We start from the raw sequence: 18,213 nt of genomic DNA, 5'->3' as shown, positions 1-18,213 counted from the left end.
TTTATAATATTTATAAGTGAAAATTTTTAAATTACACGCTTACACATGCATTACTTCCGGTAAGAAAAACGTCACTTCGCTGCGTAAATTTCTTTCTTGATTTTCGTAGTATTTTTCAACTGTTACGAGAACTCAAATCAATATATTTCATGAAAGAAATATTTCATGAAAGATTGAAAAAAGATTGTATAAACATTGTATTAAAATGGCATCGTCTTTTATAAATTCTGATAAAAAAACATCAATCAATCTGTCAAAGAATAATACGAAAAAGGAGATATCAGAATTTAACATGTGCCCATATGTAGGTAACGCTCATTTCTGAATACATTATATTTATTTTAATTATAAAATTAATTATTATTTGTAGAAACTACATTACTCTTTTGGCTTTAATCCAAACGTCCCTATAATAAATTTAACGACTAAAAATCGAACATTAATTGCGTTCGCTTCTTCACATATTGCAATGATATATGATTATAGCTCTAATGAAATGTTACCTCTTCAAGGTCATGTTAGTATAGACACGTGTAATTTATGAGATTTATCACTTAATTGAATTAATCATAGTCGATATAATATTTAGAAAACTGCTGTTAGAACACTGTCAAGTTCGAACGATGGTAAATGGCTATTGACGGCGGATTTTGAAAAGGATTGTGCGGTAATTATTTGGGATACCGAAATCAAGTAAAAATATTAATCTTTTATGAAAATTATGCTTGTCTATAATGCGTATAAAAACGTATATACGTGATTATTGTTAAGGATGCCTATTTGTACTTTATTCGAGCCTCACGGTATAAATGGCTTGACAGCAGCACGTATCAGTCCAAATGCAAAGTACATTGTTACCGTTGGCAATGAAAAATTACAAAAAGTTTATTTTTGGTTGTGGACATACGGAAGAGATAAACCAGATGGTTATTTTAATGAAATATAAGCTATTTCACATTTATACGTATAAAATATTTATTAGATACATTTGCGTTTTTAGCGATCGCTGAATTATCGGAAATACATTTGGATAGAGTTAAAGAGATCAGTTTCGACAATGACTTTCCAAAACGATTTGCTTTGACTACTGATCATCACGTACTTTTTTTTACTTGGGTTTGTAATTCGAATTTCCAATACAATAAAGAAAATTTTCAATGTAAATTTATATAATTTCATCATTCATTAGGATCAAGATGAACTTAGTTATTATCGGCCGAAAATAACTGGAAAATATGGTCATTTTGGAATTTTGAATAGTTCTGTTTTTATTACAAAAACGTCGAATACGTTAACGGCGACAACTACCGGTAAAAAGCATTTGATTTTAGAAGTATTAAAATGATTAGAATTTCTTTGATCATGATTTGTTCTGCAGGCTTTGTATTAGTCTGGAGCCACGTTTACACCGTCGAGCATACTGTAGAAGATACAAACTTTAAAAAGAAACATATCAAATCGATAAAATTACAAACTTGCAATATCACTGTAATTCTCAATTACGAAGGGTATTGATTAATTAAATAATAATTCTTCGAACAAAAATTTAATGAGTTTTGAAGATATTTAGATTTGATCATGAACTATTTTTTCAATATATAGAATGATTGTTACTGGCAATTCTAATGGACGAATTAATTTTTACGATAATGAATTAAAACTTTTGTATTGGTGTCAAAATCGTGAACTGGAATGTATTCGATCGATCAGTTTCGATTTATGCTCTAAATTACTTGGCCCTGTATACATTATCAGTGAAACAGATAGTAAGCTTGACATGATATAAAGTTTCTTCTTTTTTAAAAAAAAATATTATATTTTTCAAATAGTCGAATTGAGTGATGGAAACAGCACGGACGAATTAAAAAGCGAAATAGAATATGAATTTATGGAAAATTTTGTAAGCCAAGAAGAAAATGATACTTATCAAGATGTTAAATATTTGAATGATAAGATGGATAAAAAATTGTCATATTTAACTGTAAATATAGAATCTATTCCAAAATATTACTACGACCAGAAAAATTCAATATACGTAGCTACCGACGCGACCCTACAACGTTCTAGATTCATCGTTAGAAATAGTTTTGTGTGTAAGTGTTTTTCATAAAGATAGTATATAGCGAATTGAATAATATGAATATACATGCATATATATATATATATATATATATATATATATATATATATATATATATATATTGGTATTTGTCACAGCTACAACGAAAGGTACACTTGCTTTATTAGATATTGCAAATTTAAAATGCAAATTCATTTCGAAACATTATGCTGCTCATATAACGAGTTTAGATGCACATCCGGAAAGGTACAGAAATTTAATAAAAAATATATTTAATGAAATGAAAACTAATAAATTCATTTACAGTACTTATCTTATCACGGGAAATAGAGAGAGTATTTTAAGTTTATACGATTATGAGAAATGTAGTTTGATTATATCCAGAAAAGTTCCAGATCTACCAAATTTCGAAACGATTTTTAATGATCAAACGAAAAAGAATCAAATAATTTATATTAGCTGTCCACAAACGCATGAAAGTTTGACTGCCATTACTGCCCTCAAATATTCTCCAACATGTACGCTGTAACATTTTTTCAATCAACATTTTTTTCTTTTGCGAATGAAATTATTAATTCTAACAAATGCTAATGCAGAATGGTCTTTTTTGTCAGCTGATTTACTTATCTGTGGTATGGAAAATGGTACTTTATGGGTATTACATCCACTAACATTGGAATTATTAGATGAATTTCCTTACAAACATTCGTCTCAATCTATTCGTATTGTTGCCTTTACCAAATGTTCGACTTACATGGCTTATTCCGTTAAGTATTTTTTCAGCGATAAATAAAATACTTACGTAAATCTTTATTTCATTTACTTTTTCTTTCTTTTTTTTTTAGGATGATGCTCTATCTATCGTAGTATTCAAAAAAAATGATTCAAAATTCGTAAATGAAACTAATATTTGGAATTTAATTGGAAAATGTCATTCACATTGTTTACCAATCAGACAAGTGTTATTTGGACCTTCTATTGGAGACGATTCAGTTCCTCGACTTTTCTCTTTAGGGGAGGATAAAGATCTTATTGAATATGATTTAAAATTTAGGTAAACGAAAAATTATATATATATATATTTTTTTTTTAATATTTGCCATATGTAGAATATTATACGTATATAATAATATATCTATATCAAAACAATAGTGGACCATATCCGGATCCAGGATTAAAAATTTTACAGATAGATCGAATTGAATCAAAAGCTACTCCTCTGTACATGGAATGGTATCCGCGAATCGGAGTTGAGACTTTTTTTGTGATATCGAATTCTGAAGTAATTTATGACCTGAAAATTGAACGAATCATATATATATATATATATATATATTAATATATTAATATATTTTACAATTTCAGTACAAGTACAAATTATTAAATGATATAATAAGGATGATTCGTGGAACTTATGTGAACGCAACATTTGGAACGCCTGTACAACGTTTTAAAGTATCTGACATTATGGGATTTTCATTGATCATATCATTATAATTTTTCGTTTCCAGATATTAAAAAAAGAAAATAATAACATCTATATGGTATTTTCAACTGATAAAGAAATAGGTCTACAAATTCTTCCTTTAGATGGCAATCCTTATACAAACATAGGACTTACTGGACATCCGCGTCAGGTATTTTATTATCTCTCTCTCTCTCTCTCTTTCTCTCTCTCTCTCTCTCTCTCTCTCTCTCTCTCTCTCTCTCTCTCTCTCTATATATATATATATATATATATATATATATATATATATATATATATATATTTTTTTTATTGTACAAACTTTTATTAAAAAGAATATAAGCACATTAGATCACTGGATTCGCTGTGGATTGTAAAAACAGTACCGTATTTACTATGGGATATAGAGATTCTTGTGTTTTAATGTGGAAGATAAAATTCAGGTTTGTAGAAAAACTAAACTATACTTCAAAGCACCTTGTCAAATCTTCAAAGAAGAAATTTACATATTATTAAAATTATAAAAAGACTAGAGTGTATGTTTGTTACAGATCAGTAAATATTATGAAACGCTTAGGAGGAGAAGGATTGTCTCCATTTTATAGTTTCATAAAAGGTGGTAAAAATGGGTGGTTATTTAACGAAATGCAAGATTTATTCTACTATGCACAGATTTTACAACAAGGAGAAAATACTATCGAAACAAGAAAGATTTCTGATATGGCTTCTATTAAACAAATACCAAATTTAATGCGAGCCGTTGGTTATTTCCCTAGTAACAAAGAAGTACGATTAAGCGTTGATTTATATTACTTAACAATTAACATTTATCTATACTTTAAGCATAATTTGAAGATAATTACGTCTTAAATCTTTTAGCTGGAAAATATTATGCGTGAAGTATCCTATAGGAATTATGCGGAAACGGGACAATTATTGGAGGAAATTACTTTCGAAGATTTTGTTAAACTTTACATCAATCATCGACCTGTATTTGGATATTCTATGAGAGAAATGAAAAAAGCTTTCGCAAGTTTCTGCGAAAAAGACTTGAATAATGATGAAGATTTAATATTAACTCGAGATCAATTTATGAATATCTTATTTGGTACATACCCAGAGAATAATATCTTGGAAGATAAGAAACTTCTCGGTTAGTAATTTTAATTTCATTGTATTTTTTCCTATAACTTGAATTACGACTTCATTGAAAGGTGAACCACTGACATTAGAAGAAGCATATACATACCTAAAACTGCTTATTCCTTCGGAGGATGCCAATATAGAACATTTTGCAAATTCAAAAGGACAAATATCTACATCTATAAATTTCGATTTTCTACCATCGGTAAGAGTAACAATTTTATTGACTTGTATGAATTAAACGCTATTAAATAGGCTTTCGAAAATTAATGTATTATTATTTTATGATACAGAGGATATCTTACAAAGATTTTGTCACGGTTATTTTGGGTGTTGATTTGTTGGAGAAGATGAGGGCTGAGAATAAAATTACGTGATGTTTGCCGCACTGCCGATACAATTTTTTTTACTCAATTTTTATATACATTATGAAAGTTATCTAAGGTAATAAAGAAATGATGGAAAAACCGTGTCTATCTTGCGTTACATGTTTCAATTAATTTTACGGGGAGAAAGAGAGGAAAGGACGATTGCACTATTTGAAAGATTTTCATTAATAAAAATATTTAAATTTGCAATCAAAATAAGCGCAGTATATGATCAAAGTTCTTTTTTTTTCTTTTCTTTTTTTTTTTTTTTTAATAATCTTATTAAAAATATGTACGAGATTAAAATTTGTAAAACTGAAACATTTTCAATGACAATAGAAGAACTATCCCTTTCTTCTATATCCATTTCATAATACTGATCAATGATCTAAACATATTTTTAATAGTATTTATTTCGGATAATTTCATTATGAGTTAAAGTCACTTCACTTTGAATTATCAAGTTAATTTTTTTGTATTAATAAGAAAGAAAAAAATTGAGATATTTTAATTAACATTAATTCGAAATGTTTTCAAAAGCTACGATAAAAGCGATAATACATCCAGGCATTAATGCGGCAGATTTCAAGAATAACTTTATGAAATGGACTTAAAGAAGTATAGGCAGAAATTTATTAAAAATTATATACTAACAATGTGCTGCATGATATTACACGATCAGCAGTCGTATGTCTTGTGCCATCTTATGCGACTAATTATTACACCGCTTGTCCCATTAGGAACGCAATTTCCTTATCTGAGCTACGATAGTTCTAACTGTAAGTATTGTTTTATTTGTTCATTTGATCTCGACACCTATAGCAACGCAGTGCCAGCGGTATGTCATTTACACATTTCTAATTTAAATGGAATATGCATTAATCAGGATTATGCCATTGCGAATGGATCCGCAATCTGTAAGAGAAACAATGTTGATAATAGGCCCAATAACTTTTGAAGCGCTGAATTAGCGTAGCAAGGTGTATAATTGCAGTGTCATCCATATCTGTAATGAAGAACATCTTTTTTCCTATCTTTTTTCTTTTTTCTTTTTTTTTTCTTTTCTCTCTCCATACAACGCGTTACGCGATAGACTAGAAATAACGAAAGACCCATTTGTTTTATGAACCATATTTTTTTTTTTTTTTTTTTTCTAAAAGCGTGAAGAAACTATAAGAGAAAAAGTAAGATCAACAATTTTAGACGACGAGAGCATCTATTTCTTTTCAACGTTAACGCGTTAAGTAAATAACATCAAAGAAACTTAACACATTAAATTATAAAATTGAAGCTATTCCAGCTATAAAATGGACCGTGATTCGTATCAATATCCCGACTTCACAACCGAGGTTCAACGTTTCATCAAAAACCAATAGTCAAGCACATGGTTAAACGATTGTTCGTACAATGGAGGCATGGACACCGCCAGCAGTGCCGACTGTCGGATCGGGCGCAACTGTAAATTGAATTCATAAAACACAGCCCTCCCCACTCTCGCGCGCGTGCTCTCTCTCTCTCTCTCTCTCTCTCTCTCTCTCTTCACATTCAAGAAATTTTGCATCCCTGGCGCAATGCAGTCTACAGTCCTAAAAACCGATGTTACACACCGCCTATCATCTAAATTGAAGTCTATACACGGCATTTCATCGTTAAAAGAAGTACAAACAAATGTACACAAAAAACCTTATTTCATTGTTATAAACTCTAGGGCATATTTACAATTATATACAAACATTCTTGTTATTGGCTTAAGAAAAATATCAACATGGAACAGCGTATATCATTTTTTGTTTTTTTGTTTTTTTGTTTTTTTTCTTTTTTTTTTACCAAGAAGAAAGAAAGGTAAACGCTATGAGTACGTCTAAACTTAATTTTAAGTGAGCTTGGTATTAAGATTTAAAACGGTCACTCACAATATCCATGCTATCCTTAGAAGATCGAAGCAGGCACCGTCTATCGTTATCAATCGAAATAGTCTTCTCTATTTTGCACAATACCATGCTTTTTCCTACAGTCTGGACAATACCACTTGCCCTTAGGTGGCACCATAATGCCGACACACTCGAAATGAAACCACTCGATGCGACAGTCCTCGCCGTCGCAAGCGATCATTTCGGATACCTCGTCGTAGGGACATTGACAGTAACAATATAGATTAACTGGACGCTCCGTAATCGGTGGGTTGCTCTCCGAAACGTGGCTCTGCGATTGCTGTTGAATCGACATTTCAACATCGGAACCACTGGATTCGCTACTACTATCTGCCGGTCCCTCGGACTCCGTCGCGGATGTTGCCGTCACGTTCAAAAGCGATTCGGTATGAGTCTCAACGACATTCGACCTATAAGCCACAGTCTTTCCACCAAAAGATAATCGTTGCTGTAGAGGCTTGGGATTTGGTGCAGGTACGAAAGACGGTGCCTCGACGACCTTCCTCCATTTCATTGTCGGCTGCTTCTCCGTCTCCTCGTCGCTGGAGTCGCCATAAAAACGCTTTGGTATACGTTTCCTCTTCGATGATCTTTTGTTCTCCGTTTCGGAACCGCTACCACCGATATTCTGATTTGTATGAGGATGAGATTCGACCGCCGTTACAGCCGTTTGAATATCGTTCGTGATAAGATTCGGCGTCGACGATCTACCAAGCTGATGATGTTGATGATGGCCGATCATCGTTGCCGAGGAGACGGAGAAGTTTGAATTCTTCTGATAATACGCTTTAGGAATGTTAAGCTTCAATGATTCCACCATTGGAGTAGTAACGACGCGTTGCTTACCCCTCTCGCCCCGCTTACGTTTTTTCGTTTTTACTTTCTTTTTTTGTTGCTGCGGTTGATCCTCGACGCTGGGCGTTGGATTGGGCGATGGAGTAACACAACTTTCGTCCGTTATACCGTTGTTCAATGGAATTCCCGATTCCGTCGAAGCTGGTGCAACGGCTGCAAGCAACAACAGCTGATTTCTCTTTTCTGCCAATAATTTATTAGCAAGTTGCTGCGGATGCTCGTCATAAAAGTCCTCATCCGTTAAGGTCTCGTCCGTTTCTAAATCCGATTCCCTTAACAATGGTTTGGGAAGAGAAATCGGTTCGATGGGTACGTCGGTTACATTGTCCACTTCGATGGGTGCTTCCTTATTTTCATTTTCCGCGGCACCAGGTTGATTCTTCTGATCAACTTCTTTTTCCTTCTTACGTTCTTTACGATTGGACGATTTACGGGGAGAACTTTCCGATGCAGAACTATCGGAATCGGAGCTACTACTGGAACTCGAGGAACTACCGGACGACGAGCTACTACAACTACAATTGGTACCGCAGGAACAGCTGCTCGAGTCGCTTTCGCTAGAAGAATCGCTCGAAGATGTACTACCATTTTGTTTCTTCTTCTTAGGACTTTTCCCTTTTTTCTTATTTACATCGCTCTCACAGCCAGTATTTTGTGCTAAACTACCAGCGGATGGGCTTCTTTGTAGCTTGTTGTTGGCGTAATCAGAGAAATCGACGTTACCCGTTCCTTTCTCATCTTCTTTAGCTACGCCTTCGGTATTTTTTTCTTTCTCCGACCATACGACGCAATAATCGTGATCGGCCAAAACAATACTCCTCAAAAATGCAACGTCTATTTCAGGTTCGGGTTCTTTGTTGGAAAGATTGACCGATTCTTGCATCTCCAAGCTGGCCGTATATGATTTAAAATTATCCCAAATGCCATCCATTATTTTTGCTTCTTGTTTCTTTTCCTCTTCGTTTTCCTCTTCGTCTGCTATATTATCATTGGCTTGTAACGGTGATGCTGCTTTAGCGGATATTAAAGGTGACACCGTTACCTCCGTGTTACCTCGCTCGGAGGTTACCTCATTTTTCTCCGCGCTTTCCTCATTCTTCTTGATATCGTCCTTCGCTTCTTCGGTCTCGCTCTCGCTATCGGAGGATAAATTGAGCGGCGGCAAATCGTAAACATCTACCACCTTTTTTACAGTCTCCTTAACATCTTTTGTACCTTCCGAGGTGCTCAACGCTAAGTGATCCACGGCATTTGTTTTATCTTTATCAGATTTCTCATCGGCAATCGAAAGCTGATTGTTCGTCGCATCTACCGTGCAAACGTCTACGGGTGGTGGCTCTTTATGACTTTCTTCGTGTTTAGTCAAGAGCCTTTGTGAGATGAAACGTTCAGAGCATTCGCTACAAGAGTACGGTTGATCTCCCGAATGTAATCTTTTATGAACCTTTAGGGCTACTGCGCGACTAAAGCTGGAACCACATTCTTCGCAAACGAAAGCCGTAGGTGGGATACAGAAATGATAAATATGCGGCCATTTCTTTTGTAAACATTTTTTACATAGAACACTTTCGGTGCCGTGCTTCCAGAAAAGGTGTTTCGTAATATCGGGCTTGTTTCTGTACGCTATGCCGCATCGATAACACAAATGATGTAACTTGTGCTTCCATACGTGATTCGACAATCGTTGTTGATTTCCAGTAGTCTCCAAGCATACGTCGCAAGCATGATGACTCTTTCGTAAATGTACCATTAATCTGAATGCAGATGGAAGACTACTAATAGAACAAAGACAACATCTATACTTGACATTTATATTCGGTGAATATACGCCTGGACATAAATGACATAACAATTCACTGTAACTATAAAACGTCGATTTACACATTATACAAATTAAAATTGTCTTTTGATGCATTTTTCGATGGTGAGTATATAGTTCTTTGTGTATTGCAGAATTATATCTACAGTGAAAACATTCATATGTCCTAACAGTTTGAATATTATAGGTACCATTTGTGCTGCTGTACGTATCGAGATTGAAGTAATTCGTTTCGAGTTCCTCCAGAGACTTTTTTACTCTTACCGTAAATTGTTCCGGTTGTATAATTATAGCCGGATGCTGTGGATGAAATTTATGCTCAGAAAGCATATGTAATCCTAATTGTTTTCCATTTACAGCTATATGGCGTGCGTGATTGCAGTAGACACAAAACGGACTAGCTGCTTCTATACATTTTTTCAATAAGTCTTCTATCTCTGTACTATCTAATGTACCTTCGACATTAAGATCTATAGGTGGGACATCTTCTCCAGCTAAAACTATACCGTCGCTCGGCTGGGATGCTAATTCTGGAGCACAATTTATGGCATCTTTTTTCACATCATTATACGGTTCTGTTGTGCTAAATTCACCATTTGCATTTTCACCTATACCGAATTCCTCTTTCTCTTCTTGTACACTCGTATTTTCTTTCATTTCCATGCTTGATTTAGCCTTCACCGCTATATCCTCAGATTGATCTAATTCATTAATATCATCTTCCGCATTACTATCTATTACAGCTAATTTATAGCTATCGGAATCACTATCGGCTTCGTTTATTTGATTACTTTCTACATTATCCTTATCCTTCTGTGTTAGACTTAAAAGCTTCTCTTCTGATGTTGATTCTTCTTCCGCATTGTTATTCTCTTCGGAATCTCTACTAATATTATGAGTTTCTACATTTCCCGTCGAACTTACAGAAAATTGCGAATTCTTATTTGTACAAATTTTAATTACTAAACTTCTGTCAGACGCAGGGGCAGTATTAAACGAAACTGACGTTTGAGATTCTGTAGGCGGTGCAGCTTCAACATGTTTACTACCATCATCAGGATATTCTTCCTTTGGTTGGAGATCTTGCTGTGATTCATGTTGGGGACTAAATAACGATCGACTAATTGGACTATGAACAGGACTCGACGATGAGTGAGACTCTAAGTCAAACTTCGTTTTAGACATTTCCTCTACCTTTTCATCTTTCTCCGCTAGATCCATATCTTTTGTTATTTGATGCTCAGAATTAATTTCATGTAATTCTTCATTTGTCGTGGTTTCTAAAGGAATGCTATCCATTTTATTACATTTATTTTCAGTCTGTGATTTTCCATTACTAGTTATGTCTGCATCAAATAATATCATTGCATCAGTTTTATTTGCTTTTGGTATATCTTCGTCCTCCTCAGTATCATTTGTACAACGTGAAACCTCCATAATAGTTTGAGTCACACTATCATAGGGTTCAATTTCATTATTATTTTGAATTAAAGAATTCTCTGGAGATGCTTTTACTATAGAAGATATATGATCTTCTTTTTGCTCTACTTCATTGCTACGGGAATCGTCAATACATTTGGATACCTCCATTATTGTTTCTGACACCGTATCCCTGGTTACATTAATCTCATCTTGTATATTTCCATCTCTAATCATTGTATCTGAGGAAAGTTTATTTTCATTAGATTGTGAAGTAACTGCTTTTGCATTAACCTTTTTCGCATGTTGCTGACAAGAATTAGATATACTATCCTCCCCATGTTTATTCCTATTATTTTTAATTACTTTTCTTGACGTTCCTTTGTTATTACCATTTGTTGGTTTCTCAACGACAAACGTTGATACCGTTCCTGTTTGTACAGTCGTCGTAACAGGTACCACAGGATCTGCTTCTTTATTAGATTCAACTGCTAGAGCACAAGTATTTGCATGCGAGCCTGTTTGACATAAAGAGCAGACAGTTGTAGAAGCTTCCTGTTTAGTCGGGGGAGAACAAAAATGGTTATAGAAATTATCTGTTTCAGAGAACATCTTTTCGCAAGTGCAACAAACCAAATAACATGATCCTTTGAAAGCACTGTAAAAGTCTTCAACAGAGTTAAATCCCATTTCTGGTACACTATGTTTCTTAGACAAATGATAAGATAATCTTTCTGCTTGTCCAAACATTCCTAGACAAAACAGACATATATGGCGTTTATGTATATCCCTCATATGTAAAAACAAATTCCAATTTTCAAAATAAGTACCACAAGCTGCGCACAGATATACTTTCCTTGTAATTTTAAAGTTAGCAGCATGTGATTGAGAGGATGTTTCAGACGTGCTCGGTAATCCTTGCATCGGTGCCATGGCAGTATTACACACGCACTGACTTTGCTTTAAATTCGTGAAAGTAGAATTTGTAGAAGAATGACACTTAGAACACTTTAACTTTGAAGAAGGTTGAAGTCCCAAATATTGAGCATACTCTGTTATCTTCCCCCTTTTACTTTCGGTTCTTTTTTCTTTATTAATTTTTGCTGATACATTAGAATGGGATATTTGCTCTTGGGAAAAGTTTTTAGAAGCAACCGATTGTATCTCCTGAGCTTGAGCCAAGATACGTTTTTTAAAACCTTTGAATACAATTTTCGATCCAGTATTCCTACTTGGTGAATCTTTAGGAGTTACTGAATTATATCTATTTATTCGTTTCCCTTCTTCGATCGTATCGATATACACGTTATCAACAGAATGTTTTAGAGTATTGCCAAATGTTGGATCTTTGAGCTGTTGATCTCCCAAAATGCTCCACATGTCCATAATTTTACTCTCACCATCTTCATCTTCCATAATAATGCAGACTGCTAGAACAATGTTACCTGAAATATAATAATAAAATCTTTTAACTTTTATGGAATACCTTTCTGATGTCATCCTTTATGTATATGTATATGTATATGTATATGTATATATGTACACATATACATATAAAATAAAAAAATAAAACAAAGTTAGAGAAATATACACAAATATTAATTAAGTAATTATTAACAATAGTATGTAGATAACGAAAGAAAATGACAAAACATTATTATTTTTATCTGTACATTAAATTATTCAAGAATGCAAATAATATTAAATACATAACCTCATTCTTTTTTTTTTTTCTTTTTTTCTCTTTTTTTCTTTTTTTTTTCTAATGAAATATTTCCTTAATAAAATTGTCGATCTAGAAGATGTTAATGTAACGTTATATAGAAGAAGATTATTTCATCATAGGATGAAATGTATATCGTGTAAAGCTTAACATTAATGCACTTACAAATTCATCGTAATATTTAACAAAATACTCTTAGATAATTATTCTTCAATCCAAGACATAAATTAATACGCTTGATAATTACTTTTAGAACATAATGAAGAATTTATTTGTCGATTACAAAATAGAACTTAAATGGTAGAAGAAAAAAAAAAAAAAAAAAAAAAAAAAAAAAAAAAATATATATATATATATATATATAATCTAAAGATCCGTACCTGCATTAATTTAAGAACGCAAATGTTTACTCCAAAATACGTAAACTCTATCTCGTACAATATCTTGGATGAAAACATTATGAAGTCTCATACGTGATGATCCTGCATACTTTGATTTTCCCTCCTTGGCCCGTCTTCAGAGACGAAAGAGCGATCGAAGTCGCGTCAAAGATGAAGTACATCAACGTAATGTTTTAACGACGTGTTCCGAGGAGACAATGCCGTAGAGTCCGAGCGTGGCCGGTCGGCGAGATCGAATGGCAAAGGAACGGCGCGACTTTTTATTGCGTGTAAAGAGCTCAACTCGGAATCACTAACCCGGACTCTATCCACTTCTCGGCACAGTCCTATTCAAATTCGTTCTTCGTGTTTTTCCTCGTAGAAATGTGTGCGATCGACTGTACGCGGATATTACGATAACGCTCGTAAACGATGATACAAAGCGTAGTACTATCCGTGATCAACCACGAACCGCGCCGAAAAGGTTAGTAAAATGGCGTCATATCAATCAGTACAGTCTCGTCGGTGCCTTCCAACACGTCCCCAGTGATGCCACCTTTTGTCATGTTCCATCTCAATCTCGAGAGTAGTTGAAAGTAGAGAAAGAGGGGTACGGTAACAACAGAGATAGATGGAATAGAGGGAGAGAGAAAAAAGGGAGCATGGAAAAGAGAAAAAGAATGAGAGAGAGAAACGGGGAGATGTAAAATAAGGTTAAGCCGAATTCGTTTGAGATCGAATTATATGTTCTAATACGTCTCGAGTCCGTAGAAATAAAGAATTGATTGTAGATGTTTTATATCTGAGCACGAATTTTTCTGTTGCCTGGCGTACCACGGCTGTCGTGCAAAAACTCGATACACGTATCGACGGCATTTCTTGTGGACGCCCAACGTAGTATCCCGTACTACCACCTTTCACACGTTCTTCTACCCCATATAACCGCCCTCTGGTGTATTAGGAACATCATTTTCTGATTAACGAACTTTTTCATTCATACTTCGTCAATTTTCGAATTTGCATTGCGAACGAAGGATACTTCTTTTTGCAAAACAATAACATATCTATAGAAAATAATTATAATGGTTTTCTTCAATAATGATATACAGTGTTGTGGATAAATCGATGGTTTCTACCAAAAAGAAAAAGACAACAAAAAAAAAAAAAAAAAAAAAAAAAAAAAAAAGAAAAAAAAAGCAAGAGGAATACTTTCATATTGCGATATCAAATTTTGAAAACAATTGTAACATATTACATTATTGATAAATATAAATTAGTAGCACAAATTAATATCCCGACGATTTTAATTACAATTTATATTAATTTATATACTTCTTTTTTTTCTTTTTTATTTTTTCTTTCATTTTTTTTACATTCTATAAATCTTTCATCGTCATGTTATGAACTGACGATCAAACGCTCTTAGTTTTTCGTCGAAGTATGTCGCCATCTAATGTTAAAAAAATGAAATATATAGAACATTTATAAAATAATACGATGACGTTAATCTGTGCTATTATTCGAGAAACTTATACAACGAAATTGGCACGATATGTAACTTATTATATTCTTTATATTTTAATTGGATATTGATTATGATATTTCAACAATTTGTTCTTTAAAATGTACCAATAAATGAATAGTTTTAATGGAGGATAGCTTATTGGTCAATTTTACCAGTACCATTGGGTATCTTAAAATTTGGAAATCTATGCGCATTGGAACATCTTATATTCCGATATTCGAAGATCAGTGCATGAAATATTTTACAACCGGTTTTCTCGAGACTAGAATACCCGGCTGTATATCGTGGCTTTTTGGCGGGCGCAATTTCTTTGGCGGTTTCTTAACTCTTATCTTTAAATCTGAAGCATATATCACGTATAAATGGGTGATAAGGACGGCGGTAAGAAGATATAATATATATAATATTTTTATATCACATTAATCTTTGAACATAATTATTAATTGGTTATTTTTCATAAAGGACGCTTCTTCACCCGGTACCATAAACAATGTCGTTTTCTTATATCAAATTTCTACTTATCGTACTAGTACAAAAATTAAGCGTCTAGGTTTAATTATTGATATCTCATGTTTCTAAAATAAATTTTCTTTTAAAATATAAAAAGAAATATGTGCAATTGAAAGATAACACTTAATCGTCCTACGCATATTTCTATAGCAATTAAATATATTGTAAAATTTTACATATTCCTTATATTTCTATCAAATTGCTTTTAATAAATAATTTTTATTCTATATTGTTATATGTGATAGATTTTAGGATATATGTCTGATAAGATAAAGAATAAGATGGGTATACAGAATTATTAATTATAACTTTTGTCTAACAAGAGAATCAACAATATTGTTTATATTTTTCTACTTTAGAAACTTTTGATGATGCAGTGGAAGAACGTGTTATTAATGAAGAATACAAAATATGGAAAAAGAATACACCATTTTTATATGATCTTGTAATGACACATGCTTTGGAATGGCCATCTTTAACTGCACAATGGTTACCAGATGTAACTAGACCAGAGGGAAAAGATTATTCTGTTCATCGTTTGATCCTCGGTACACATACGTCGGATGAACAAAATCATTTGTTAATAGCAAGTGTTCAATTACCTAATGAGGACGCTCAGTTTGATGCTTCTCATTATGACAATGAAAAAGGTGAATTTGGAGGGTTCGGTTCTGTAAGTGGAAAGATAGAAATTGAAATAAAAATTAATCATGAAGGAGAAGTGAATAGAGCCCGATACATGCCACAAAATCCTTGCGTTATAGCAACGAAAACTCCATCAAGCGACGTTTTAGTATTTGATTACACAAAACATCCTAGTAAGCCAGATCCAAATGGCGAATGTCATCCAGATCTAAGGTATATATTAATATTCTTCTATTTTATATATTCTACATTTAAATTTATCTCATAATTTTGTATATTCGTTCAGGTTACGAGGACATCAAAAAGAAGGCTATGGATTATCATGGAATCCAAATCTTAACGGGTATTTGTTGAGCGCATCAGACGATCATACAATTTGTTTGTGGGATATTAATGCTACTCCTAAAGAAAATCGTGTGATCGATGCCAAGACCATTTTTACAGGACATACAGCCGTTGTAGAGGACGTTGCATGGCATTTATTACACGAATCTCTGTTTGGATCGGTTGCGGATGATCAAAAATTAATGATATGGGATACGAGGTACGATTATTTATAATCATATAAATGAATAATGAATAAATAACAAAATTTGATTGATAATATTATGTATTCAATATATTTTAACGTATAAGAACGTGTATATTATTACAGATGCAATAACACTAGTAAACCAAGTCATACAGTCGATGCTCACACAGCAGAAGTTAATTGTTTAAGTTTCAATCCATATTCAGAATTTATTCTTGCCACTGGTAGTGCGGACAAAACAGTAGCGTTATGGGATTTAAGGAATTTAAAATTAAAATTACATTCCTTTGAATCTCATAAAGACGAAATCTTCCAAGTTCAATGGTCACCACATAATGAGACCATATTAGCAAGTAGCGGTACAGATAGGCGTTTGCATGTATGGGATCTTAGCAAAATTGGAGAAGAACAGTCTACTGAAGATGCCGAAGATGGCCCACCTGAATTATTGGTAATTCTATTGATTAATATGACTCATCATTATAAATATATCATTATAAATAATCATCATAAATTATTGTATATATATATATTTTTTTTTTTTTTTTTTTTTATATATATAGTTTATACATGGCGGACACACTGCAAAAATTAGTGACTTTTCATGGAACCCTAATGAACCTTGGGTAATATGTTCAGTATCAGAAGATAATATAATGCAAGTTTGGCAAATGGCAGAAAACATTTACAATGATGAAGAGCCAGATACACCAGCTAGTGAACTTGAAGCTGGAGCTTCATAAATCGGAAGAATAATTTATTATGTCATCTGACATCGAAGTCAAGTACTGAATAGTACTATTGACAATTGAAATGAACATTATTGAATCATAAACGGCATTAAAAATGGTGATTTATATATTTGTAAGATCTAAAAAAAAAAAAAAAAAAAAAAAAAAAAAGCAAAAAAAAAAAACAAAAAACAAAACTGTGTGCTATAAGTGATAACATTATGGAAGAGCAATAATATTTCGGTTCTTCATTAATTTTAATTACTTTCTTGTTTTTTTTCTTTTTTTCTTTTTTTTTTTTTTTTTTTTTTTTTTTTCATCATGATTACATTAACCTTAATTTTTCACATCAAGATGTATATCTATCGAATTTTTAAAGTGCATATAATATGCGAAAAGTACGAAGTACTGATTCGTTGATTAAAATATCAGTACTGTAAATTTGTAAAAATGTTCTATCATAGGCTTACTGCGTGCATCAATCAAGAATTTATTTTTAAATTCTCTTGTATTAATCAATATTATAGAATGTTTTCTTTTGCTGCTCGTGTATCAATTGTTTATGTAATTGTTTATGTAATTGTTTATTTGTACAACAAATATTTCAATACTTTCACGTGTTCTGTTTAATGATTGGAAGAATTTATACAACATTGTTATTTTGTATTTGCGCAAGTTAATATCTTGCTTTCACATTATTTCTCTATATACAAGATGTATTATTTACTTTGTTTCTTTAATAATACATGATATTAAACAGATGTTAAATGAACAAATTTATATTTGTCAGCAGTGAGCCTATCAGTAATAACAGCGTTCTTATAATTAGTAACTTGGGTTTTTGGGTAGCTCTTAGGTACATATAAAATAAATACTAAACATCCAGGCACTATGTCATGTCGCTATATATAAAATCGAATTGGAACATAAATTTCTATGATAAATTACATTAGCGACAAAGAAATCTCTATTAAAAATTTATCAATTCGCGTTCTTTCAATTGGCACAAAATATTGGATATTACTAATTTTTTTAGAATCTTTTGAACGACGTATTAATCATCTAAATAATTTAGTCCTAAAATCCA

At 32.6% G+C, this 18,213-nt stretch overlaps 4 protein-coding genes across 10 annotated transcripts; 3 read left to right on the top strand and 1 right to left on the bottom strand.

Moving 5' to 3' along the window:
• Window positions 1-80: 80 nt before the first annotated feature.
• Window positions 81-5,155, top strand: LOC124950921 (cilia- and flagella-associated protein 251-like). 4 transcript variants are annotated; one of them, XM_047498417.1, is made up of 9 exons: window positions 81-2,093; window positions 2,695-3,134; window positions 3,233-3,362; window positions 3,446-3,717; window positions 3,897-3,988; window positions 4,097-4,331; window positions 4,425-4,698; window positions 4,760-4,893; window positions 4,982-5,155. In XM_047498417.1, exons 4-9 carry the CDS (start codon window positions 3,622-3,624, stop codon window positions 5,063-5,065), a joined length of 915 nt encoding a protein of 304 aa, XP_047354373.1. In that variant the 5' UTR covers window positions 81-2,093; window positions 2,695-3,134; window positions 3,233-3,362; window positions 3,446-3,621; the 3' UTR covers window positions 5,066-5,155. The 4 variants fall into 4 exon arrangements, with proteins under 4 accessions (XP_047354373.1, XP_047354396.1, XP_047354388.1 ...); XM_047498440.1 differs by having other exon boundaries at window positions 3,889-3,988; XM_047498432.1 differs by having other exon boundaries at window positions 3,881-3,988.
• LOC124956458 (cilia- and flagella-associated protein 251-like) lies at window positions 206-3,577 on the top strand. Its single transcript, XM_047512288.1, has 15 exons — window positions 206-304; window positions 371-517; window positions 590-693; window positions 772-926; window positions 983-1,098; window positions 1,190-1,310; window positions 1,379-1,508; window positions 1,603-1,766; window positions 1,830-2,093; window positions 2,248-2,326; window positions 2,387-2,598; window positions 2,695-2,851; window positions 3,036-3,134; window positions 3,233-3,362; window positions 3,446-3,577. Exons 1-15 carry the CDS (start codon window positions 206-208, stop codon window positions 3,575-3,577), a joined length of 2,109 nt encoding a protein of 702 aa, XP_047368244.1.
• On the bottom strand, window positions 4,941-14,097 carry LOC124950705. 3 transcript variants are annotated; one of them, XM_047497855.1, is made up of 3 exons: window positions 13,184-14,097; window positions 11,473-12,525; window positions 4,941-11,322 (listed from the first exon to the last, which is right to left on the bottom strand). In XM_047497855.1, the coding sequence occupies exons 2-3, from the start codon at window positions 12,494-12,496 to the stop codon at window positions 7,019-7,021; spliced, it is 5,328 nt and encodes a 1,775-aa protein (XP_047353811.1). In that variant the 5' UTR covers window positions 12,497-12,525; window positions 13,184-14,097; the 3' UTR covers window positions 4,941-7,018. The 3 variants fall into 3 exon arrangements, with proteins under 3 accessions (XP_047353811.1, XP_047353804.1, XP_047353820.1); XM_047497848.1 differs by having other exon boundaries at window positions 4,941-12,525; XM_047497864.1 differs by lacking the exon at window positions 13,184-14,097 and having other exon boundaries at window positions 4,941-11,598; window positions 11,714-11,853.
• On the top strand, window positions 13,374-17,254 carry LOC124950895 (chromatin assembly factor 1 p55 subunit). 2 transcript variants are annotated; one of them, XM_047498357.1, is made up of 5 exons: window positions 13,374-13,667; window positions 15,578-16,076; window positions 16,150-16,407; window positions 16,519-16,846; window positions 16,959-17,254. In XM_047498357.1, the coding sequence occupies exons 1-5, from the start codon at window positions 13,616-13,618 to the stop codon at window positions 17,136-17,138; spliced, it is 1,317 nt and encodes a 438-aa protein (XP_047354313.1). In that variant the 5' UTR covers window positions 13,374-13,615; the 3' UTR covers window positions 17,139-17,254. The 2 variants fall into 2 exon arrangements, with proteins under 2 accessions (XP_047354313.1, XP_047354323.1); XM_047498367.1 differs by lacking the exon at window positions 13,374-13,667 and adding an exon at window positions 14,934-15,089.
• Window positions 17,255-18,213: the final 959 nt, after the last annotated feature.

The sequence above is a fragment of the Vespa velutina genome, chromosome 1 (assembly GCF_912470025.1).
Source record: "Vespa velutina chromosome 1, iVesVel2.1, whole genome shotgun sequence".
NCBI lineage: Eukaryota > Metazoa > Arthropoda > Insecta > Hymenoptera > Vespidae > Vespa > Vespa velutina.
This window is presented reverse-complemented; position numbering and strand designations above follow the sequence as displayed.